Genomic DNA, 26,948 nt, shown 5'->3' with positions numbered 1-26,948 from the left:
ATAATTTTCGCGTGGGAGTCTAAAAATTTGGAAACTCCGCAATATTATGATAGGTGGATTTTGCATTCTGATCGTGATTCTTTGCATTTGGTTAGACCACTACAGCTCATATTCCAGAAGTCCTTCACCCGTCACCTCGTCACCCGTGGTATTTTTCCGTCTTGCTGGAAATTTGCTCATATGCTTCCTGTACACCAAAAAGCATAAAAAGGGCACCAAGCGAGACGTGGACAATTACCGAGGAATTACATCGTTAAGTGCTATCTCGAAATTGCTCGAACTAATCGTCTTGGAGTCACTTTTTTACATTGTAAGCAATATTTGAGCGCAGATCAGCATAACCTAAATGACCTCGACCTGGCCGACGGCATTGTTTTGCTCGCACAACGCCGAAACGATATGCAGAGCAAGTTAGATGACCTCTTCGAGAGCTCCCAGGCAGCAGGTCTCACAGTCAATGTAGCTAAAACTAAGTCTATGGTAGTGAACACTGACTATTCCACCAACATCACAGTAGCGGGACAAAAAGTTGTGCAGGTAGACGCCTTTCAATATCTTGGTAGCCAGACAACGCCCGATGGTGGTACCAAGACTGATATAGCCACAAGGATCAGGAAGGCCAGGGGTGCCTTTGCAGGTCTGCGAAACATTTGGCGCTCAAACCAGATCACTCTACGTACGAAAACTCGAATCTTTAATTCAAACGTTAAATCCGTACTGCTGTATGCCTGCGAAACGTGGTGCGTATCAGCGGAGACAACGCAAAAACTTTAACATTAACCGGTGCCTGCGATACATCCTTCGTGCTTGGTGGCCTGATAACTGGATGTCCAATGAGGAACGGAGGAACGCCATCGTAGGTGTCATCAACGGCCGATAGCCACAGAAATTCGTGAACGTAGGTGGAAGTGGATTGGACACACCTTGAGGAAAGGAGCGAACGAGGTTTGCAGAGAAGCCCTTGACTGGAATCCACAAGAACAGCGTAGAAGTGGCAGAGCCAGAGGCTCATGGCGACGGAGCTTAGCCAACGACATCTGGGCTGTAGACGAGAACCTGTCCTGGCGACAGGTAAAAGCCATGGCGGGTAACCGTCAGCAGTGGAGATCTCTGATTTCATCCCTTTGTTCTGCCGGACCAGCGGACATGGACACATAAGTAAGTGAGATCAGCATGAATTCCTCCCTGGTCGATCCACTACATACTACTAATTTGCTGTGCCTTACTACGCGCATCGTCGACAACATGTCTGCAATGACGCAAACCAACGTCATATATAACGACCTGTCAGCCGCCTTTGATAAGCTCAGTCACGTAATCGCAATCGCTAAACTCGAAAGGCTTGGAATAACCGGAACTTTCCTGTGATGGTTCCGTTCTTATCTAACCGATCGTCAGCTGATAGTTGCCATCGGTGATTGTGCCACCTCAGGTATTCCGGCTGGATATCTTCGCTAATTGGTGTACCTTAAACAGAATGGTTGTAAACCCCTCAAAGTGCTCTGTAATATCCCTCTCGCGTAAAAAAGATGCTGTTATCTTCAACTACACTCTGCTATCAAGCCCTATCGAGCGGGTTGCTCATATCAAAGACCTAGGTGCAATCTTCGATACAAAGCTAGCATTTAGACAGCATGTTTCGTATATCGTCAACAAATCCTCTAATACCCTGGGATTCATTTTTAGAATCGCCAGAAGTTTCACAGACGTCTACTGCTTAACAGCATTATTCTGCTTCCTGGTCAGATCGGCTCTGGAGTACTGTTCTGCGGTTTGGAACAGTTCTGAACTAATCGAATCCGGCCTGCGCTGCGTTTTGCTCTTCGTCGGTTGGCGAAATCCGTATCACTTAACGAGCTACGAAAATCGATGTATAAACCTGGATACTCTCTCCACACTGAGGGATAAATCTAAAGCCCTACTACTCGCCGATACTCTGCGAGGAAAAATTGATTGCCCTCAAATTCTAGATTACTAGATCCCTTCGAAATACTGCTATGCTGAGGATGTCACATCACCGTACGAACTACAGCAAAGACGGGATCTTCAGCGGTCTCCAGAGGACGTTTGACAAAGTAGCATCCATATTCGATTTTCATCTATCGCGCCAAACCCCACGTGAGCGATTCAACTGCTTCTTAAGCCGGTCCAATTAATTTGTTTACACGTTTTTATTTATATTTATGTGAATTTATTAATATTTATACACTTGACCACTAGTTTTAAGAAATTAAGCTATCACTGGGACCATGTACGTCTGTTGATGTAATAAATAAATAAGAAATAAGAAATTTGCATTTTTCATGGTAAATAAGAATTTCATTATACTACCTTGCCGGGGCACAGTGGGACCATTCTGGAAAAAGGCGGTCAAAAGTCTTTTCTCGCTTAGGTGTCTTAGGAGAAGTTTCATAAAAAAGTATTCTGCATCTAATGACATTTTGATATAATTATATATTAAGGGGATAACAAATTTGAAAAAAATAATTTTTTATAGAAACTAGATAGCATGGTCATGTGTTCGGCATATTTCGAGATATAATTGACTTTCTTTCGTGACCCCCTTAAAATCAGTTTTTTAAACTTCTTGTACACAAAACCTTATCTAACAGGTTCGACATGTTCTACAAACTTTTGGATACTATCAAAATACGTAGCTTTCTAGAAGGTGTATATATCATATGTTGCTTTATTGGATTCAAAAATGGATTTAAAGCATAAATTTTACCGTTTTTACAACTAATTTTTTCCGTAAATAGGCAGCTACTGGCAGCTAAAGTTAGCATCGCTTGAACCGCCATAGAATGTAGTATAAGTGTGCCAAAAAATTTTGGCCGGGTCTGGCCGGGCATTTTGGTTATTTCAATTATGAATTACTTACATATATGCTGGTTTTAGTAAGTTATCAGGGTTTTTTTATTCGTACATGTTCATAATAATTTCACAGGACCTCGTCCACGTCTGTTTCGCTATCTGTTGCAGAATTATTTTCGTTCTGGTATTTTTGTAAAAGTTTGTATGCTGCTGGTAACAACCGCATTGATTTTTTTTTACTTTTGGTCTTCTTAAAGTTGAAATCAATGGATCCGACGTCATTAACAATTTTTTGTTAAGCTCGAAGCTCTAGCTCGAAAACGTCAGGAAAAGCAAGAAAAGACTTTTGACCGCCTTTTTCCAGAATGGTCCCACTGTGCGGGGTTGCAATACCTACATCCCGCTGAAGGGTCTTCCATCTTAGGTATAGTTGCGGGATACAGCGCCTTCATATTCAGCCGCTTGCTCCGATACAGACGCTGTCTAAGTCGTAAGGGACAGGCGCAGGTATGGCCATCGGTCATCATCTTTTGGCTTAGATCTTCGAGTAAACGTTAGGTCTTGAGAGGGACTTGAGAGAGTCAAAGCTATGTTTGACGCTCCTTCCGACTCTCCCCATTTCATACCCGACAAAAAACAGTTTGCTACCTATTAGCAAGATATGAACTGAGTAGTCTCATTGCACTAAGGGCGAAGTTAAATCGCGTTCGAAATTTGACGCAAAGTCTGCAGCGTTGAACTCTATCAAACGCTTTGGAGTAATCTAGCAATAGTAATACACTTGTCAGCATTGAGTGACTTGTACTCCAGGTAAAGAGCGGCTCACGACAGCGTTTGATCCGGAGTGGGCTGCTGAATTGAGAAATGTGTTGTCTCGGCACTATAACTAAGTTGGCAGCCCCAACAAGAGGCTCGGTAGCGTGGTCGTAGTAAGGCAACCCACCTAAAATAGACTACGAACAATCAAGAAAATCCGATTCGGAACATTCGACATGGACAAAGGCGACTTAATATGGCAACGTGCAACAGCTGTTTTGCAGAACATCGGCAATTAGACAACGGATAAGTTGCCGCGAACTACGTGCGCTTGCTTAATGAGATTTTGTTTTTTTCAGTATGGCTAGGAGATGGAAAATTGGTAGGCTACGGTGAACCGGACACGTCGTAGGAATGCCGGACAACAGTGCAACGAAAATGGTTCTCTTCATAAACCCCAATGGCAAACCGAGGCACGTGCAGCTTCAGACACGTTCACGAACAAAAACGTAGTTTGCTCGTGAGTGAATCGAATTCATTTTAGACGAATCTTCAATCCTTCTCTCTAATCGAGCTAATATTTTGCTTAGAGGTATTTTTCGAAATAAAAAACATGCCCTAGCATAGGTTTTTCCCGACTGTCTACTTTCAATATGTTACATGAACAGTTTGACCCACTTAAATATTTGTTAATACATCAGTGTTTAATAAATATCAATAAAATGCTTTTAACTTCATAAAGTTTATGTCACTTGTACTCGATATTTAATTGCATACTCTTGAATAGAGATCGAATTTCAATTTTATTTGTCGATTATCTATTGTACCTTTCTTTGCTATGTTGGAAGTTCAGCAAATTCAATAAAAGTAACTAAATAAGAGTTTTTTTAATTCCACTCTTCTTGGTCATTCAAAAGTAAATTATTATAAGAATATGTTTAATCAACTGATTTAACCAATTCGTGCAGTCAAAATTGTTTTTTATGGTGTTTCTTAACGCTGGTATATGTCAGTAGTCTGACGTGATGTTAATGTGACTACACATTGCACATTGCAGTAGTTCAATTTCGTGATTCCGGACTGTGAGATATCAAGGTTTAATTGTTTCAAAGATAATTATTTGTATAAAATTTATATATTTGCACAAGTGGTTATAAATAAATGTGTTTATCGTTTATGAAAAATGAATGTGTTGCTGCTCAGCAATGTTTTATGTACCTAAATATAGTCTAATACATCATCAATGTCAATTCAGTTACTCCACTTTACAAAAGAGATCATCTTTTTTATGATCACTTCATTCCAAGTCACGACACACATAAAACACTTTACTACCTAGCGCTTAGTCACTCATTCGTCTCTTTGGCACGGGTAAAACCTATTACTACAATTTAGCAACCGTAACAAACCCATTTTCCTAACAATCAGTAGCGGAATGGCACGTTAAACATACCGGAAAATGAATCCGGTACGGTACTAAAACTACCGACAAAAGATTCGTCGACTCCTTTAGGATCGTGGATCAAACACCGCCCCGTAGAACAATGGCAAACGGGTGGGATCGTGACGAACATAAATCAGGAATGGCTGGTTCACGTTGAAGTACACCGACGAGCCGGCACGATCGATCAGGGTCACCGTAACCGCAGCACCCTCCGTGCCACGCTCGTCTACGCTGAGGTTCACTTTGTGTTTGATCTGACTCACGTACAGCGGTGACTGTCCCTGGGCGTCGGCAGCTTGATTCAGCATCAGACGCAAATTACTATGCTGGGGGCTAAAGATGGACTTCACGCCTAGGTGACGGAGAGCTTTTTCCACATTGGTGCTGCTTTCCAGTTGCATCCGGGGGAAATTGACCGTACTGGTACGAAGCTGCATTTTCGATAGGATCGAATCGAGTCGGGCTGCCGTTAATTGACCCTGTAGGGTGCGCAACTTTGCTCGAGTCGAATTTTGCGGCATTAGAACGTACATCGTGGTGGCATTGTCACTGTATGGTAAACCTAACACTCGTAGTCCAATATCTCGTTCGAAGTGATAGGGGAGACATGCTGTCAGGGTCATTGTGTCCACCTTGAACGACGGTCGATCTAACCCGTCCGGGAAGAAGTTTTTCGGTTTCGTTGACTTGGCGATGAACTCCGTCATCCAGGTTGCCTTGAAGTAGAGTGAGCTGACCAATACCATATTGGTATCCTGGGGAAAACTGCCACTGATTATTTCGCGAATTTTGTTGTTGGTTGCCTGAGCGACCCATTTGTTGATGAGGGATGTAGCAGCCAGCGAGTCACGGAAATTTACGCTCTGTGTACTAGCACCGTACAGTTGACTGGCCAGTGTGACGGTTTTTTCGTTCAATGGCAGTTTTGTTTGAGCGAAAATAGCATTGGCAATTCGAAGATCCTTAATACTGAAGACATAAAAATATCGTTAAATATCAGTAGCAATTACCCATAGATTAACGGGTACAAACCTCGTTGTAGTAGCTGGTGGTAAGGTTTCTTCGTCGGAGTATTCAGATTCTGCACAGGATCCAGCTTTCCAAGCCAGTTGATCCAATTCCTGAGGGTTGTTGGACAACAAGTTTTTCAACATTCCTGCCGCTCTGCGGTGATAAGCACTGTATGATGTGCGTCCGTCCAGTTTTAATGCATTGAGCAGTTCGGTTCTCGTGGCATCCTGGGCACCCAACAGCAGAAGGTTTAAGACTCCCATGATACTGACGGGTGAAAAAACTTCCGCCGTGCTTGTCTGGTCCGATAAACTGCGACCAATACTCAGGGCCAGATCTACGACGGCACTCGAAAGCTGCTGATCGTTTTTTGGTGGTACGACATTTTGCGGAGCCGTTGAGGTCTCTCCAAGTCGCGAACCGATTCCACCGGAAAACCGAGAGTTGGAGATTGATCCGAGACGAGCTTTGGTGTTTCGAGCAGTGGGAACAAGGTTGGCAAGTTTCTTTGATTCAACTCTGAACGGTCTTCGTTGCTCGTAGCTGTCGTACCACCCATTCGTCCGTAGCACATACCTGTTCGAAGGATAGTTTGCATATTGCTGGGCAGCTGCCACTGATAAGTACACTGCAAATGTTAGCAGTGCGATGTTTGTTATCTTCATGGTTCTGGAAGAGAAAAAAATTGTAATTAATACCTAAGTGATGTAAGTTCTATATCAGCTTCAATCAAATCAAATCTCATCCCATCCCATAATGTAACTATTGCAGGACCGTTTAGATTATCACATTATTTGCTGCCCTCAAATTTAGTTTCTCACTGTTTAAACAAGAAAGGAATTCAGCAAGTGAAATTATCGATCAGACGTAGGAAAACGTGACAAGACATCTTAATGCGCGAACGTAAGTAACTGAATCCGACATTAGTCTTGCACGTTTTCAAAACAAATTGCACGTTAATTAATTCCATGCCAGTGATTTATAGCCTTGCCGTGCCTCTCCGAGGCTAAGCAAGGAATCTAAGTACAGCTACAAATGCATTTAATTAATTATTATGAATGCGCATATCATTGTTAGGGCAAAGCACGTACTACCTGTCATATCAAATTATTCTGTTATCCTGACGATTCTGTCATCCAACCTTGATGAAAAATCAATCCAATGCTCAAAAAATGTGAAATAAGAAATGATGGAAAATTTTAAACTATTAGGTACATTGTTTTCAATGCTTCCGTACATTCAAATTAAAAATTGCGTTCTGAACTTCAAGCACGGAAATCAATACCAAAACAGCTTCTAGAAACACGTCAGTACGGGTCTTCTCTCCATTTAAATTGTTTTGTTAATTAACGACTGGTATTTTTATTTAAATTGTTCAAATTCCCTCACGACGCTGTTTTACTTAGCTGTTAGGCAGAGAATAAACGATTTTCTTCCGCTACTGTCGTTCGTACAAACCCAAGACGTTTAAACACGTTTGGACTAGAAAGCCCCAGATTTCCGGATAGTATCAATACCAACGTGCTTATTATAACCGCAAATATTTATGTGCCTGCCGCTGCCGTTTTCTAAGCCAGGACCCGATTTTAAATGATGGTGTTCAACGTCCTGGGCACGTGTAGGTACAAGCGTTGACAAGTGTGCAGTTTACTCAGTTGATAATTTTTGTAATATTGTTAGAAAAATTCAGCAATTCCATGAAAAAAGATATCAAGATTTCAAAGTGTCTCAGTATTGTTTGGTGTACCTACTTGATACTTTTCATATTTTATATAACATATCAAATATTTGAAAATGTGTTATGTGAATCTATCATGGCTATTTTCGATCAACTGTATCGTATGCTGCTTTGAAATCAATAAAGATACTGAGCATGTCGTATTCCCGACATTTCTCGAAGGTCTGTCGAATGGTGAAAATTTATTTATTTGTTTATTTATGGAAATGCGTTTTTCGTGCAATTGCCCAATTAAATAAACTGCTTCAAACTGCAGTAGATGTGCTAAATTTTTTAAATCGCACAACACTTCTATAACTTTCTTAAATATGTTTTCTGTGTCTACACGCCGAAAATATTCAATATGTCATGAAGATCATAAGTTGCTTACGTAATGCAAAAGCAAGCGATTCAAATAGAAAATTAAAATGTTGAAAATGTTTTACTAGTGGTTGCAGTGAATAAAAGGTTCATGGAGCTTTTATGTTTTACAATAATAGTTACGGCAATTACAAGGCATAGAAAATTTAATTAGTATAAACCTAAACAACATGGAATGACATAAAATTGAAAACTATACAGACGAAAAATAACTGATAAGGAACGTGACAATGAATGTATATTCCGCTTGACATTTTTTAGCCCGCAATCAAAAATTCATTAAAGCAAAGTGTGAATTGCGCAAATAAAGTTGTTTTCAATCTTCATGTCACCGGAAGCAACTAAAATGATTTTGCTAGAAATTGAGATTGAGTAATCAAATATATTTATTTTGTTAAAACTAGTTTGAAAAAAATTGCAAAATGTCGATAACGCGTTAATTTTATCCACCAATCATACTATGATGCACTATAATATTTAATGCGCATATGCTGCACAACTACGGAAACATGAAAATTTAATAGTTATTCCATCGGATATGTTGTTGTGGTCGCTATAAACCGAATCGAACAGAATGATCTGACAGTAAAACTTTAAATTTTCTGCAAACAAACGTACATTTGCAAGTTAACAAAGCTGACTGAAGACTGACTGATTAAGCCTTTTACCAGAGCAAGCTTTATGCTTTATAACCTTGTACAAGAGCTGTCAGGCAGTCATGGTAAAACTACTTGATCCGTGAAGTGTTTACAAGTGACAACCTGATTCGTGAAGTCTTTACAAAAACCTTCTGCAGTGTGGGCCGATTGGACGCATTGGAAGTGTCGATAATCGCATATTGATACGAATGTGGCCTGGACAATTTTACGACATGTAAGTAGTGTGCTTCAATTAATCAGTTGATACCGATCTGTATACGAGGGCAAATCTCTCCAAGGTAGTCGTTGTAGAGCAAACCGAACGAATCGTTATTGTATTTGTTCTATATGTCGTTCCAGTACTCCTGCTATAGGCCCCAGATAATGCAAGCAGTTTCTAGGAGAGGTCTTACCAAAACGCAGTACAGCGATCAAAGCACAGTACAATGGATCACTGAACTCGTTACAAACCTTTTTGATAAACCCCAGCTGCCAGTTTGCTTTTTGTATGATGATCGATCGATGCATATCAAAAGTCAATTTACTATCCAATGTAACGCCTAGGCCCTTTACTTCATGAGCTTTTGCCAAAAAACTTCCTTCAATAGTCGTGAGTCAGATAGTCGTGAAGTATTGGATTTTTGTTACGCATGAATGGTACAACGCAGCATTTCTCGACGTTTATGATGATACGGTTCCACTTACACCACTGTACAAAAAGATAAACAATTTTCTGGAACTCTCGTCATTCTTCAGTGTTTCTAACAACCAGAAAAATTCAACAAACTTCGTTTACGTTAAATAAAAGCTTCAAGGGACCAAGATTACTGCCTTGCGGAGCCCCAGATAAGTTAGTGAAGGCCCGAGATTCAACATTTCCGAACTTAACTCGAAGCGTTCGATCAAACAGGTGAGAACGCAGTCATTGTGTTAGACAACGTGTCGGTTCCGAACTTAGAAATCTTAGTCAAGAACAAATCGCGTTCGATTCTATCAAATGCTGCTCTTAAATCTGTGTAGTTAGTGTCAATATGTTGGTGATTCTACATAGCGTTAAGGCATTTGGAGGTGAATTGTAGTATGTTTATGTTAAACGAGCGACTGGCGTAGGAACCGTTCTAATCGACTGAGATATATCGCTTATATTCAAAGAACAGGTAGTGATAGACAATCAGCTCTAACAATTTGGAGGCACCTCATAATGATATAACTGGTCGATAATTTTCCATGTTTCACTTTTCGCCTTTTTTGAATACAGGGAACAAATATACTTCAAATTGAACTGAAAGTTAGACTTTAAATGAAACTTAAAAATGATCCTAAAGTTGGACTTGAATTTGCACTTGAAATTGGATGCGAAATTGGACTTAAGTTTGGACCAATTCACTAGACTAGTAGCTTTACGACAAACTGAACTGGATTTGTGTCTTAAACAGAGCTTAAAATTGGACTTCAATTTGACTTCAAATTGGACTTGAAATTAAACATAAAATAAGGCATGAAATTTGACGTAAAATTTTACTAGAAATTATGCTTGAAATTTGACTTGGAATTAAACTTAGAACTTTACTTGAAATTGGAGTTAAATCGGACCTAAAATTAATCTTTAAATTGGACTTAAAATTAGACACGAAATCCAACTTGAAATTGGATTTCAAGTTGAAATTGTAATTTAATTTAATACAGGATTTAGGGCTGGATCTATTTTTGCGCATTTAGTTTATTCATCGCAAAAATAAGTGACTAGTGACTTATTCATCGTACTTCACCTCTTATGTAAGTTTCTCAAGCTTTTATTGTGAAAGTATTGATACAAGTATCGGCGTTTGAGTATCGATACTGGCTGATATCGTTGCGCTGAGTATCAATCAACAATATCGAAGTGTCGCCCCAAAAGTATCAATTTTTTTATACCGATGCAGTGTTGCCCAATGCTTTGGTTGCAAGACAGTTTTATAGCGGTCATCATAAAGTTCTAGCGAAGCTCATCGTTTTATTAGCGGTTTTATGAAATTGGTCATGAGAACCACTAGAAGAATGTAATAAAACTTAAATTGCTGCTAGGATATTCGTTGTGTCACAACTTTCAACCATATAGAGTCAATTAAACTCACCCAACTCTATGCAATACTTTTAACTCACGGTTTGTTTTCATTTGATGAATTCATTATTTTAAATGAAAAGAAAATGGAAATCTACACCACAGACAAACAAACATAACACTTGGAAGAAAAACCAACAAAAATTATCGTACCTCGCATTTTGCCTGAACACTAGTACCATATATGATCGACTTTCCCAAATATCAAATAGCAACAGAAGTATCCCTCGAATTAGCAAGTATTTTTTATGGGGTACTCCCCCTCTTTCATTGAGCAAAACGGAGACATTCCCAACTAAGCCCTAATTTGAAATCGGTGCGAAGAATGGAAAATGAGTGTTATGTCTGTTTGTCTCTGCCCACACTGAAACTTGACTATAAAAGGAGTAAGAGGTCAAGCCAAACATCCAAATGCCAATGTAAAATATGATGGTGAAAAATAGCGGTTTATGCTTTTCATGAAGTTTCCGTATCCGGTGTGCTAGGACATAAGATCTATTTTCGTCCAATGAAGCCTGAAAGTTTAAACTATATTCAAAGATTATGATGAAACCATATTTGTCCGAAAAATGTTTTCAATACCACTTTGGTTGCTAACATTTACTAAACATCTGAGTGCATTTTGAGATCCAAATTTTGCTGGTGAAAATCATTTTTCCATTTCCGACGAAGTGCAACGTTGTGACCACAATGGATGTCGAGACCCACTTGAGCCTGGACGACAACGACTGACAGGGAACCGGGCACTTTACGTCCCCCTTCAAGGAGGTAAGCGATGACACCTACTATATCTCCGATGTTCCCGAATAAGGTTCTTCTGTGGCTGACGTCCAGCAAGAAGGGAATGTCCAAGCCCCCAGGCTTGTTATTTCCTCACTCATTGTGCAAAAAGTGCAACTTTTTTTCCAACACAATGAGCAGAGCTGCTGTCAGAAATGAGAAATAAATCCACGCAAGGAGAAACAGACTAAACATAATCTAATCTAATCTAATCTAATCTCACACTAACGCAGCCAATTCTGGAAGGCATCCTGGAAAATGACGATTACTTGAATCAATCATTTTTCTTGTCAACGGCCAGGCCAACTGCGCAGCATGTACCGCAGAGAGAATTCCAAGGAATCAAGTGGAACTAGAAAAAATACCTAATTCCATCAAACTCCTTGAAATCAAGGGAAGGAAGAAAGCGTGGACCTCCCGTACCAAACGCTTCCCATATACATAGATGATTTATTTACAGTCGTTGGGAGTATCTTTGCTAATAAGGGTTAAGTGATACTCCGGACCCTCAGGGATGAACTAATGGCATTTAGACCAGAAGCCAGGCTGCAATTGGCCAAGGATATAGCGCCTTATTTCGCTCTCTGAAAATAGATTAGTTTACCAAAAAATTAGTATAAATCATATAATACTTGAAATTAAAGTCGTGTGGTTTAATGGTTGCCTAAAACTACATTTGTAAGGTTAGGAACTGAAAACCGCACGACCCCGCACCTCCTAGCTTGGCTACTCAATTATACAAATTGAAGTATTTCCAGGTATGGCCACGTGGAGGCGCTAGGTAGGGGCTTGGGATGGCTAGAGCTATGTTGGGCGCTTCTTCCTAGTTGCCTTCCCCATTTCATACCCGCAAGGAGAAACAGACTAAACATAAAGAGAAAAACTAACGCGCAGAAAAACTTCTTATTGCGCTCTTCAAATGAGCAACTTTCGGTTTTGCTCTTGGTCTTCTCGATACCTTCAGCAGTAAGTGTGAAAACGAAACAACCGGTGCGCGTACAGAAACTATAGACTCAGAGGCGTCAAGGCAAACAAAAGTTGTTGAATTTTGAATCTTAGCAGAGAATTATCTTTGTTTATAATGGGACTTTCCTGTAGGTGCGCGTCAAGAAGCAAATGCATGGAAATTCCGATGTTACCATATCTAAATAACATTTTTCGCACTGTTGCCGTTGTGACATGCCTGACCAAATAGATACAGTTGCGTCCACAAGCAGCCAAACTCAACTGAATATACTAAATGTAAGAATCATGATTCAACTGCATTAACGAATTAATATTTTTCTGATGGCAATGACCGCTATTTACAATCGTCGTTTTTTCTCAACGCACTAGCCATGTTAAAACTTCCCGTAGTTGCCATACGTCAGCGCATCGCATCAACGTATTCAAAGTGTATTATCATACTGTTGCTCCTCAATGAGTAGCACAATGTGCGTTTGCTCATACAACTACGTTCAGTAAGAAAGAGAAAAGTCAAAATGAAACGGAGAAGAATATATCGCGTTGAAAACTGTGCACAGTTTGAATTTTTCTCTTCTCTTTTTTTCTTCTGAGGAGCAATCATCCCTGCAAACCCCTATACAACGGGGAGATACACAGTACGAAGTACCAGTCGCAATTTGCCGCCTTCATCAAGAAGTAGCACGCGAAGAAGATGGATCTGTCCTCGGTCCGTTGTGCCAAGAGATAACCGGAGCAGATGGACCGGCTGACGTTGAACGTTTTCCGAAGATCGCCAACCCTCTCAACGTACTTCAGCTGCGACCGATTGGAAATTTTTGGACGACGGACGGAGGATCTGCATCGATAATTTCGTAGCTAAAACGGAAAAGTAGATGGTCACGAAGAAAACAAAAGAGCTGAAGATTATGTCGGCTCCCAACTGTCCATCGAGCATGGCTAAGGTTCAGGCCAACATCCGTAAGGCTGCCCAAAAAGCATGTTTCTAGAAGGGTTAACCAACGTGCGTTTAACCCTACTTTTCTCGAAATAAAAAGATGTAATGATATTTGTATAGTGTAAATGTAGATCTTTTCTTTTTTAACCCTTAAATGCGCAATGTTGTTTTAAAACAACATAGTGAAAAACATCCCCAAAGTGTATTATGTTTACCGCCTTTAGATAAGTAAGTTTTCTTTTTAAACGAATTTTTTCAGCGTGCGCATTTACGAGTTAAAGAAATTCATTCTCATCCTTACATCACATCGGTAATTAGCTGGGTCAGGCAGATCTTTCTGTGTAACAAATATATTCAATGACCCAGATTTTGGTACGTATTTTCCGAAAAAAAACCACAGATTAAAAATGTTTTCACCTCTTCCAGTGCAGATGAATATGAGGCAAAACTGGTTCTAGTTTCGTTGAGCATTTCAATGATGTCATACTGTTTGACAGATTTGACTAGTTCTAGTCATCCAATTTATTGTGCCAGCAAGTTAGAAGACTGCCCTACTTAAGCGGTATTGACGCAAAGCGCTTCAATATGAAGAAAAGCGGGAAGGTATTTTTGATGGATCATCTCTATAATCTATTAAACAGGTGAGAGGTTGCACGTAAAACCTCTCCAAATGCAAATGCATTGTAATTATCACTCCCGAGGGATTTTCCCTATTCGGCCAGCGAAAACTGGCTTCGTTAACCCTTAAAAATTTGAATAAAGAACGAGCAATTCGAATATTCACAACATTTTTGTTAGCACCTATCTTAAAAAAAACTATGTTTGTTAGCATTTTTACATATAAACAAGTAGATAGATAGCGCAAAATTGTTGAACCGATTTGTTGAATGAAAAAGATTTATTTTCCAAATTAGGTAAGTGTTACATTCACGTCAATGGTTTTTCAGTTTCGCAAACCAAACCCTTTCAAATCATTTGCTATCGTCATTCCAGCACGAGCTTTGCAGACTTAACGATTTTCTCGTCCTATCAAACCCATGGCAATGACACCGGTTATTTGTGGTTACAACGCACTTTCAAATATTTGACTAAGCCACCAGTTGTAGCTGAAGCATGATGCTGGTGGTTGCTTGGTATAATTCCAGCAATTGATTCATTACAATAACTGCTTACCCAGAAAGTGAAGCTGTTTGTAAACATTTACATAACATTCGGGTGATGGCCACCGTCGGCACTAGCGAACTATTTGACGACCGCTGCTGATGCAAATTGATTTAACACCTATTCAAACCGTTTAGCAACTGATCGGTAGCTTGCTTACTATCATCGATAGAACCATTGATCAATTGATTGAACAAATTTAAAAATCGGCAGATTCCAAGAATCTCTTATTACCCACCATATTTGTAGAACATGATTTGCGTCTAATTGGGATTATTAGAAATGATGATTTTTTCTCTAAAACAATATTTGAAAATCCGGAACAATTCATCGATTTCAGATGGTTTAAGTCACTGCTTTTAATTTAGATTGGCCTATGAAAGTTTTTCCAACTAAACCTTTCTGAGGAATGAAAGATTCAGATTGATGATTTTCTTCAGTTCAGAAAGCGCTTGGAACTGCCGACGTTATTAGATACCATGCGTCATCTTTACTTCTGAGTTGAGACGGGAGATGCCTTATTGATCAAGGATCAGCGATGCCGTAGAAATAACGTCCACAAGTTGAAGATTTAATTCTCAATGAAAAGGGTAATTAGTGAACGTCTCAAGAAATCACTTTATTAATTGGTTGTACTTCTATCGATTTCATTTGAGCTGGATGGCGCCTCCATCGATCGATTTGAAGGGATGGATTGTTGGTTTTCAACTGTAAAAAATCAACGCAACAAATCAATAGTTGTTTAAAATTTGTAGTCGTTCGTTTCTCAAAATTTGATGCACTTGAGAGAACATTATTTATTATTTTAAGCAAATGCGGAATAATGCATAAAACACAAACCAAATTAAAATTGGTTATTTTGTCTGGAAATTTTTAACCATTTACAATCGATTTTAAATGAGTTGCACAAAAAACACAACGCAAACAACTACTATTACTATTTTCACCCAGTTCCAGTCCCAATGAACGAAAATTTTAGTTGAATTTCTAAAATTTCGTGGTACATTTCCAACTTTTTCGGAATACACGCGATGATGTAACGGAAAAAATTTCCCTTCACCTTGTCACACCATTCCCAGACATTCGAGCACCATTGGTATAACTAGATATCATTTCCATATTGGCTCAACTCGAATTGATTAAGGCAACTGCCGTTTCTGGGATTTGATTTCTTAAACTGCAACTGCCAAGTAAAGCACTTTAAATGTACAATCGCGTAAAACACTTAACTGTATGTACTTGGAGATTATCTGATCAGAATCAATTGCGTTGAATCTTCCAAATGATCTAACCACACCGTTTTTTTCTACTCTCACTGGCATTTAAATTACAATCACGTTTAAGTTACACGGCCCAAGCTGTAAGCTGAATAAATTTCATACAGCACTGTCCACTGCCGGTCGGCACCCAACCGGTCTAACTAATTTATCTTCCACCATCAAACGCTTAAGCAGACCAATTATAATTAAAACTGGCTTAAAACACTCTAATTATCCCCACAGGACGCCATTTCAATTTAACTTACGATTTATTATTCTTCCACTCGGCTCAGTCTTCAACGTCGAGTTCGTCAACTGGTCAAATTATTATTGCTCCGCACGAAAGTAGCTACTTTCGGTCCGTTTTATTCACATGCGCGTGCGCGTACCTTTCGAATGTGCTGCGGCGGCTCCCTCGGTTGCGATACTGAAGGTTCGCCAGCTCGAGCAGTCGATTATATAGAGAGATGAATCATTTTCATGCATTCGCGCTGCAAGCAAGCGCTGCTGTAGTTCTAGTATAGTAAGTATCCATCACCGCAGATAAACAACCCGAAGCCCGCATCTGTCCAAGCGAGCTCGCTGTGACGCACGGAAAGTAAACAGCAAGCAGTTGAGGAGACGCTTTCCGACCGATCGTAAAGATTCCGAGAGTGAATTTTAAAAAAGCGCGGATAGAATAAACACCCAAGGGTGATAAGTGTAGATGTATCGACTTCGTGAACAGCGGAACGTAGGGGAACATGTGCATTGGATAAAGCTATTTACCTTTGAACCCAAACATTAGCAACGCTTACCAGCCTAATTGGTATTCATTACGAATCTGGTTCGGACAGTAGATAAACACAATGTATCCGTTGTTAGTTCTGTGAATCATTCCAATTTCTTTTAAAAAGTTTAAAGAATAGACTGATTATGCAGCTTTTTATGAAGATGTATACCGTTTATTCTATGGAACACTCTTTTCACTTCGAAACACATACCTACGTTTTAATCGAAATGTAGTGTTCTATCTTTCCCAATTTTTTCCTATTTTTTTTGTTCTGTGGTACTGAAAAAAGATACTCGCCGGAAAATTGAGTTACAATCGTCAAAATCATATTTTAGTGTTTCATCGATCTTAGACCCAAAAAATGCCGCGAAATTGTTACTCCAATTGATTCATTTAAATATAATTGTGCGTTTTAATGGACAACTTGTAACTCATATTTACAATTCAGTGGATGTCTTGGATGTTTAACACGACCAGAATGTTCGTTTTAGTAATTATCACATTAACTACATTTTAAATGTCCAAAGAAGGTTATATTTTTATAAAGACTAGAATCAATTATAGTTGGTAATATTTTGCAGGGCAGTCTTCAAAGAATCTTTAAAGAAAACTTACCTCCCAGTTGGCTTCGAGGTATGACGCTGGCCTAAAAAGCCAGTCGTCGTATGCTCGAATCTCGGCTGGAAGAGGCTATTAGAGTCAAAAGGATCGTAGCAACTGGCCCTGCAGTTGTTCTGTACTCTAACAGCGGGCTGCGAAGTCTGTCATATAAAAACAGAAGGTCAAGTTTCGATAACGGAATGTAGCACATAGGCTTTGGTTCAAAGAATTACCAAGACAAAAATCTTATGTTCTCTCGACGTTCCGATATTGTATTGTTGGCTTTTTCCAGCTAACAAGGAAACATCACTATCGGTCACAGGCTTAGAGCTTAACCATATATTCCGTAGTGTAGTCCTGTCGATCCAGAACTTCACTGCACTGCTCGTATAGGTGTAGCCTATAGAACTTTTTTGAGAAAACATAACTTGCAATTAGTATGGGAATGCGACTCAATGGAGGCGCATGGTACATTGTGAATATTGTAACAGAACAAAAAGAAAACGATATCGCTTCAAAAAGTATGATTTTATTATGCAACAAACGTTTCTAAAATCACTCTTTTGTTCACCTGGAAGTGGTATTATACTTGTCTCCTGCTACAGGATTGAATTTCCTCTCTATTAAACTTGATACTGTGGCATAATTGGAGCAAACTTTCAACAATGTTTATAATACGTTTGCTGCAGACAGAGGTGGGCACAATTCCGCTAATCCGCTAACAGCTAATTAGCTCAGCTAACATTTTGGTTAGCGGTTAGCGTTTTCGCTAATTTTTATAACCGTTAGCGTTTTTGTTAGCTTCCGCTAAATTTATGTACCGCTAAATAAACCGCTAACTTTTTTTTGGCAGAAGGAAAATTTGTGAGAAATATCACACAGGCTTCGGTTGAAGGGTTCCAAATTCCAAACTTTTGTACGTACTTTCCCAGCCAAGAGCCGGGGTGGCTCTTACCGTATCAAGAATTCCTCTCCATTGTACTTCTGGGGTGACATTGCGATTCTCGTTTCGAGTGATTTTGGTTCGTTTCGCCCATTCGTTTAACGTGGTCGAAACGAACCAAAATCATTCGAAACGAGAATCGCAATGTCACCCCTGGGTCCTGGGCTACTCGTTTCCAAATCGTTACGCGTCTCGGCACATGCAAGTCGGCTTCAACCTGGTCAAGCCATCTAACTCGTTTGGCCCCTCTATTCCTGGTGCCGGTGGGGCTCTTGTAGAGAACAGATTTTACTGCACAATTGTTCGGTATCCTTGCGATGCAGCCGGCCCACAGTAGTCTCCCAACTTTTTCCAAATAGTGACTACAACTCATGGTGCATACGCCTATGCCACTCTCCGCTATCCGTTTGTACTCCGCCAAAAATAGTTCGCAATACCTTTCGTTCAAATACGGCAAGTGCACTTCCGTAAACAAAGATGCTGTCTCAAGTCCGCAGAGGACTACTTTTGTACGCGGGCTCAAATAAATCGATATTTAAAAAAATTCGAGGCCTCCTACATTCACTGAAAACATCAAGGGAGATTTTTCAATTTTCTCGGACATCACTAGTTTAATAAATTCATAAGTGTTGGGCCAAGTATCAACGCAATAAAGTTTTCACAACAACCAAGGACAATTATTATCAACAAAATATGTTTTTACAAATTTTCTACCTGCTAATTCCCTTTATTCTGATTTCATTGTATTTTTACTAAAAACTTGAAATTTTATTACTACCTTTGAAACAAAAATTATCTTTTATTGCCGAAATCAGCGCTTTTCGCTTAAGTGTTGATTCTACAGTGCTAACAAATTTAGCTGTTAGCGGTTAGCGTTAGCTTCCGCTAAATTGTTGATTGATTTAGCGGTTAGCGGTTATCGAAGCTAACGTTTTGATTTAGCGAATTAGCTGTTAGCGAAGCTAAAATTTCGGTTAGCGGTGCCCACCTCTGGCTGCAGATAACCGAGTCAAGCTTTCTTCTATATCTTTTCTGTATTACGTATCATGTTGTATAAAACAGCAAGAAACAAAGCTTATGATTTTTATGTACCAAACTTCGTTTTGTGTTGTTGTTGTATTAATCATTTTCCCCCTTGTCAATTGCTATAAACGGTTGTCGGTGTTCCTACGAGTTAGGTGAAAGTCGAACCTAGCTGATCCTTGGCCAAAAACTCGTTATAGCCTAACGATGTCCCCGTTTGCTGTATAATTAGTCCTTTGCAACGGTACTTGGAGGAACATTCTGCTACGAAGAAATCGTGGTTGAGCTCGTAGATTAATATGATTGAGAAGCCATGGGCAATCGGCCCTCGCCATCAGTATATCAGCTACAAGGATTGCTCGGTACAGATTTCTCCTGGTTGCTGGGGTGTCCAGTACAATTAGCATCAGGCGCGATCGTATCTTGGTAGCTGGAGCTGGTTGTTCCATGGTAGGCGGCGGAGCACAAATCGAATGAATCTGCATTGTATTTTCTCTAATCGGTCAACGCCGTTGAGATAAAGGGAATTCCAGACCACCGAGCTTTATTCCAGCGTCGAATGGACAAGCGCGCAGTATAAGTTCTTTCGCAGTTCTCATGATTAGGCCAAGACTGCAGGATGCTTAGGGGCAGGCCCAACAAGCCGCCCTGGAAAACAAAAAGTTACCAACAACGAAGAAGAAAATAGGGATCGGAACAATCGGCGTCGACCTACGCGACGAAATAAGGACTACGATTGGAAACTCGGGACATGGAATTGCAAATCGCTCGGCTTCCCGGGTTGCGATAGGATAATATATCACTCCGTAGGACGCTGCGATCGAACAAAATTCGCCACCGCACGAAGTTAACAATCGTCTTGTAGATTGTTGATTAGACCGGTAGTCCTTTACGGCCATGAGACATGGACTATGCTCGTGGAGGACCAACGTGCCCTTAGTGTTTTCGAACGGAAGGTGTTGCGCACCATCTACGGCGGAGTGCAGATGGAAGACGGAACGTGGAGGAGGCGAATGAACCATGAATTGCATCAGCTGCTTAGGAAACCACCCATCGCCCACACCGCAAAAATTGGTCGCCTGCGATGGGCTGGGCACGTCGTGAGGATGTCGGACGACAGCCCGGTTAACCCATTATGACCCAGCGTATGATATATCATACCTCGTCTTCAAAACCTGTTTACTGCTGAATGTCAATAGTTAGCATTGTTAATATATCACTACAAGAGAGATAAGACATCAATCTGATGTGTGTGTGCTATAATTTGTCAGTTTTTGTCATTTCATCTGTATTTTCAACAGTGCAAAGTTGTGACAAATGGCGGAAAAAAAGTTGAAAAAATGGCGAAAAAATTTTTGTCTCCAAAACGCATGAAAAAGTCTACATTTAGTGACGAAACATTACCTGACATGTAAATTAGTATTTATATGTAAAGTCTATCACAAAATTCGATAAGAAATCTGTAAAAAACTTTGTAATTTGTTTGTTTGAAACTGAGGCTATAAAATATTTAACCTGCGATATTTTGGCCTTGAAAGCATTCCAAATGACGATTTTGCGTTTCCCGACACATTCGAGCCATAATATAATAGATTACAGAGTTTCACTTCATTTGGTCCAAATTTAGGTATACCCGGGTCATAATGGGTTAAAAAAGTTCTCAATAACGATCCGACTGGAACGAGACGGCGGGACGCGCAGCGAGCAAGGTGGATCGATCAAGTGGAAGGCGACCTGTGGACCCTACGTAGACTACGTGGCTGGCGAATTGCGGCCATGGACCGAGTGGAATGGAGACGACTTCTTCGTACAGCAGAGGAAACTACGGCCTGGAGCTGATTAAGTAAGTTAAGTAAGCGGGATGCGTTAGCAACGATGCAGCTAATGTGCTGCTTGTAGGTGAGCTGTGAGTCAAGGAAAACTTCCAAGTTCTTGATGCAGGACTCTCGTTTAATCAGTTCCTCGCCTAGACCCTAGATGACAGTTGAAAAGGATTGGCTGTTTTTTCCTGGAGAACCACACAGCCGAAGAATTGCAAATGTTGAGCATCATTCTATTTTCGTTACACCATCTAGGAAAGCTCTACAGTTGCTGTTGAAGGAACATGGCGTCTTCCACTTTTTTGACCGCGAGATAAATCAGATCATCAGTAAAGGAAAGCCTGAGTCCTCGTAGTGAGTTTACATCGTTGAAGTAGGGTAAAGTGGTCCAGAATGCACCGCTTAAGCAAAGCATCATTTTGCAAAGCAACGGCTCGTTTGTTCCACGTTTTTCAACTTCTAAAAGACTTTGAGATCTTTTTTACACTTACTGCTGGTGAAATTTCCTAACAACAACCAGTATTTTTTGTTATTTTTGACGATTTTTGGCAAGAGTCAAAATCATTATGTGAGGCAAAACACCAAAGCCCGTGAACAAAACGCACCAAGTGTGCGCAACTAGGCGTTAAACGAAACCAGCATATAATGCACATAGAGTGACTATATACAGAGTGGCGACAATGTCAAAATTGGAATGATAATTATCTGTCAGTGTCATTCCAATCGAGCAGACGACCTATCCAACGCGTATGCAGGAAAGAGAAAGAAAAACCTTGGAAAAACCGTATTGCATACATTTGGGATGACTTGTCGCCACTCTGTATATAGTCACTCTAAATGCACATAATCACGTGTTGTATAAACTCCTAAAACTAGGCTGCCAAAATGGCGTTCGTTATAGCGTTTGTTACATATGCTTGTTTGCTGGGATACAATGGGTTCATATCTCAACATAATTGGCAATAAAAATTAATCATGTACTTTTCTCCAACTGATGTGTGATGAAATATTGTAAGTTAAACAATGTACAATTAGGTTTAAGGCAAATTGTAAGTCCTATACCATACATAATATTGCTACATTTTTAATAAATAATCCGAAACAAAAGATGTACTGCAAATTAAAAATATTTTATAACTGTTCGATCCCGCTGTGATGCATTCTACCCTTGTTTTGTATTTTGAAGTTTTTTGCAATATATGTGAAAAATGCCTGGTTAATGCCGTTTTTATGATGAATCATCGAGTATGACAGTATATCAATTAGATAGACTGTATTTATTATGAAATTTGCATACCAAAAAGCTTCAGAGAAAACCGTGATTTCTTACATGTGGAATGAGATCGCGGATAATCGCTTGATTTTATTGGATCTAGCTATGTTTGATGCTTTTACATTCTACACAATTATGAATTAGTTTCTTTTACACCAAAATAAAATGCGCATTCATAATTTTACTAAATAGTTTCCGCGTTTTTAAACAATTAATAGCATGGGCCATTCTGCCTCTGGTCAATGTAGATTGCATCCGTTTGGAAACGCCTCGACATGGTATCCGTAGTATAAACAGCTTGATAAATAGTAAAGGAGATTCGTCGTGGTTAATCGACGTGGCATGAATTCATGTTGAGAATCGTCGATGAATTGAAATGGTAGAACACTGGTCCCAAGATTACTTTTTCGAATAGCTTGGATGCGGCGCACAAAGCGGCGATATCATGATAATTATAGCTGTCCTTTTCATGGCCTTTATTGTGAACTGGAAATTTAAACACCATTAAAGATAAATTGTAAAGATGGTGAAGAGGAGCAAGCAAACCTGTGGTGCATTTCTTGAGAAGAATAGCGGGGATCTCGTCAGGTCCAACGGGGACGACATAACTTCGGAGTTGGTTTTTTGGATTATAGCATCGCTCACATTAATAACATTCAACGAAAGCCCAGAAAGCGGAACACTATTTGCAGCCAAGGAGATTTGGTCAGCTGACCGTGTCTCATACGAAAAGGCACTGAAGAACGTACGCATCATGCGAAAAAGAAACTTGTACGAATTTTTGCTTTTTGAGATGTTCTCATTGTGAAATACACTAGTGCTTCAATGATGTGCTCGAACATCGGGACACAAAAGTGTTGTAAAATGTGAGCTTCCTAGTTTAAATTGCGACGACAGTAGTGTAACATAAACTTTGATTTATTACAAATACAACTCATGCTTTAAGTCAGAGATTATTTAAATTATTATTGTGCCTTTCAGCCAAATCTGTATTATTTACCCTAATGCCAATTGCCGTTGTTGCTTTTTCTCTTTCTTACGACAGTGATTTCAGTATGTCGCAGTTTGATCGTAGTTCTGCCGTCGCACTTTCAAACTGCGGAGTCCCGTTTAGTGGGAAGTGCGGTGTAAAATAACATGTAAAGAGTAGCGTAATGAAGAGAAAAGATTAATAACACTTCCAGGTGGGCCAAAAATTGATTTTAGAAACGCTTGTTGCATAATAAAATCATACTTTTTAAAACAATAGCGTTTTCTTTTTGTTCTGTTACAATATTCGCAATATACCATGCGCCTCCATTGAGTCGCATTCCCATGCAAATTTCAAGTTAAATTTTCTCAAAAAAGTTCCATAGGCTACACCAATACGAGCAGTGCAGTGAAGTTCGGGAACGACAGGACTACACTACAGTGTATATTGTTAGGCTCTGAGCCTGTGACCGATAGTGATGTTTCCTTGTGAGTAATTCTCGCTGAAACGAGGCCACTACTGACACGAGGTCTTCAAATATTGTAACTTTTGCGCTTAATTGGTTGAAAATAGTTAAAAAATAAGAATTACACTTTTGATACCTCGAAATAGTTCGTTCGCGAAGGGGCCTAACAGTTTCAAAAAACTTGAATTTTGAGCAAACCTTGCACCTTCCAGCATTGGACAAAAGGTAGGAGTCACAAAGACAACTTGTTAAACGTAGCTACCTATTACCCCCTCCCCCCCTTCCTTTCCACTCTTTCCCCTCCATTCCCAAAAAATCCTTCTTCATTACTTTCCCTTACCGTCCCTTCATCAATTGTAGAACCATCGTTTCAAAAAAATGTTAATTTTTTAAGTCCTTTCCAGAAAAAAAGGTATTATAGTATTTTCGAAAACTATAGCACCTACAAAAAAATGACTTTACTTTTAGAAAATCTGATCTGAAAATTAGAATTTTCATAAAAAAATACTGAAAAAAATAAAAAACATTTCTAAACTGAGAAAAAAGGCATTTTAAAAACTGAAGTTTAGTTGGATTAAGTTGTTGATTAATTTAGATTTGGATTAAGTTTGGTTGTTAAGAATCTTCCATAGAAGAAATTTTTCAACGGTGGTAATAGTCACTTGGTGCTGAATGCTGAAGAAAACTTGTTTTGATTTCAACGAATTTACTGCCGTCACCAAAAAATAGATAATCGTGGAGACCCAAGCCTTGCATGTTTAATCGTTTCTCCAGTTTCAACTATCGCTTAAAGCATACAGCAAAAGCAACAAGGGGCATACTACAATAGTTCAAAATAATGGACACAGTGGTAAGAGTACCCAACAGAAGAGGAAGAGGATCACTCAAAGCAATACCGGACCTCCTGCAACGAGGTGTAGGGACGAAACGAAGAGTGGCGCAGCGAACAACACCAGGTTGAATAAAATCGTTTAGTGTCCGGCCAAGTAAGTAACTAAGCTAAAATTATACTAGCCATTGATTCATGTCTGTGTTTATAGGCTTATTTCAATTGTTTATCGTTTTTCACCGGCAGCGAAATTGGCAGTTAGGTTTTTGTTTTGTTTTGTTAGACATCTGGCCAGTGTTTCTAAGTTTCAGATTTCAATCTCGCAAAAATTGCGACGTGCCGAAGGCTGATCTCAGCTTTATTCGTAGCTTCTGTTTACATAAAAAAGTAAACAACGTATGTCACCATAGAAACTGTAAAGTATATCATTGACAGAGAAAAATAATTATTTTATTCATCGGAATCCTATCAGAAAGAGAATCAAATTTTTCGTGTACCAAATATTAAAATTCCTATAACACAGTATTTTTATTCCTTTCTTTTTATTTCTTTAAATCTAATCAAATCATGGTAAACTAAAATCCTGAAATCATCAACATAAATTCATTAAAAAAAAATTCAACAGCGCTTAAATCACTGATCACGGCAGTGAGACAGTGATATGTTCCTTTACATCAAGGAACATGTGTGCCAAGTTTGTTGGAGAATGGTTGAGGGGTTCTGGAGGTATGACAGAACACACAAACATATAAACTTACGGCCACTTTTATATATATAGATATCAATTTAAGTTTCCATAACTCAACTTTAAGCTGTCCGTCCATTTAGATCTTCTTCCATTATTTGAGAGAAAGGAATTTTCCCCTCATAATACGGTCAATAAAATCATATCAAGTTTGTGAATTCATTCCGCATATAAATTGGCTCTGAATCATTTGTCGGCCAGATCAGTTAAAATTTATTTCTCGCTCGTAATTTTCAAAAGAGCTAATGATAAGAAAACTTCAGTTAGTTTATTTGCAAGTCAGCTTATAGCTGCTGAGTCCGCAAACCACTCAGTTATCCAATTATAGTTTTATTTCAATTGAAACTGACCGTAGAATCAAAACTAATTGGCTTTCGTAGTTTATACCAGCATTGCTGGCGGACAGTGTCCAAGAAAATGTGTAAACATATATTGGCAATGGGTTTTTCCAGATTCCAGTCTGGCATTTGCAGCTGCCTGATTATTTGTATTGTTGTTTAACATCCCCAATACAATATGCCGACATGTATCAAGCGTTGTTTGTCGTTATCAGTGTTTTTTTATTAAAAAAAAATATGCTGTCACAGTAATTCAAAAGGTCTCAATTGCAATTGTATATATTCTGCAGAAGCGGCTAATAAAGATAAAAAGATAAAATTTCAATCGATATTTAAACCTAGTTTCAAAGTTATAGAGCAAACCTTAAAGCTTCGAATATATAAAATCAGGCACATTGCGAATATACAATTGAAATAGTATAAATTTTTCGCTGATCTCACCAGTTCCTTTTATTTGAATCAATTCAGGTTATGAAATAATATATTAGTGACGAAACCTAAATGTTGATTAAGCATCTGTCAACAACTTTGCCGAAAAATATATTTTGATTAGAAACGTAACGTCATAGTTATAATTTTTTGAAAACGATAATTCTTAGTCAGTCCTGAAAACAGGAAAGATAGTTATGAAAATGAAAGTTATAATTTTTCGCCAAAACCTGCAGGTTTTACGCAAAGTTAAAACAATTAATAGCCTTGAATCAATCTTTTTCAAATGAAATCCAGAAATAAAGTGAAAAAGAAAATTAAAATACATAGCCGTATAAATATATACGAATAACTGGATAAAGTTGAATACAATACAAAGCATTCAACTATAGAGTTGAAACTTGACGATAACAATTCAATTAACTGGTCTGCTTTCGCTGCCAGACGGTAGTTTGATTACAATTGCTCGGGGGCACGGTCTGATCGAGGGCGAACCTCGTCACGCTTATTGGTTTATGGCAGCGTTTTGGTTTTTCCAGACAGCGTGCTCTCATCAACACTTCGCAGGAAAACAGGATCATTGCACAAGCCGTGCGCGGACTTCGTACCGATCGATGAGACAACCAACGGCAGCCGTGTAGGCTTAGGTGTGCAAAATAGTCATCATAGCTGACGGGTGGCACATTTCGATATTAATATAAACTGTCATCCATGCAGCTAGAATTCTGCTTCCCAGCTTCCCACAATGAAATGAACGCAATATTAAATAACCTTTCGT

At 39.2% G+C, this 26,948-nt stretch overlaps 1 protein-coding gene across 1 annotated transcript in view; it reads right to left on the bottom strand.

Moving 5' to 3' along the window:
* Positions 1 to 4,682: 4,682 nt before the first annotated feature.
* LOC128740516 (uncharacterized) overlaps positions 4,683 to 26,948 on the bottom strand; it is a 36,541-nt gene continuing 14,275 nt past the window's right edge. Inside the window, exons 3-4 of the mRNA XM_053836060.1 lie at positions 6,047 to 6,694; positions 4,683 to 5,983 (exon numbers count right to left, since the gene is read on the bottom strand). Of these exons, the coding sequence (XP_053692035.1) occupies positions 5,080 to 5,983; positions 6,047 to 6,694 (1,552 nt within the window). The 3' untranslated portion in view covers positions 4,683 to 5,079. The remainder of the gene's footprint in view (positions 5,984 to 6,046; positions 6,695 to 26,948) is intronic.

The sequence above is a fragment of the Sabethes cyaneus genome, chromosome 3, assembly GCF_943734655.1.
Source record: "Sabethes cyaneus chromosome 3, idSabCyanKW18_F2, whole genome shotgun sequence".
Lineage (NCBI taxonomy): Eukaryota > Metazoa > Arthropoda > Insecta > Diptera > Culicidae > Sabethes > Sabethes cyaneus.
This window is presented reverse-complemented; position numbering and strand designations above follow the sequence as displayed.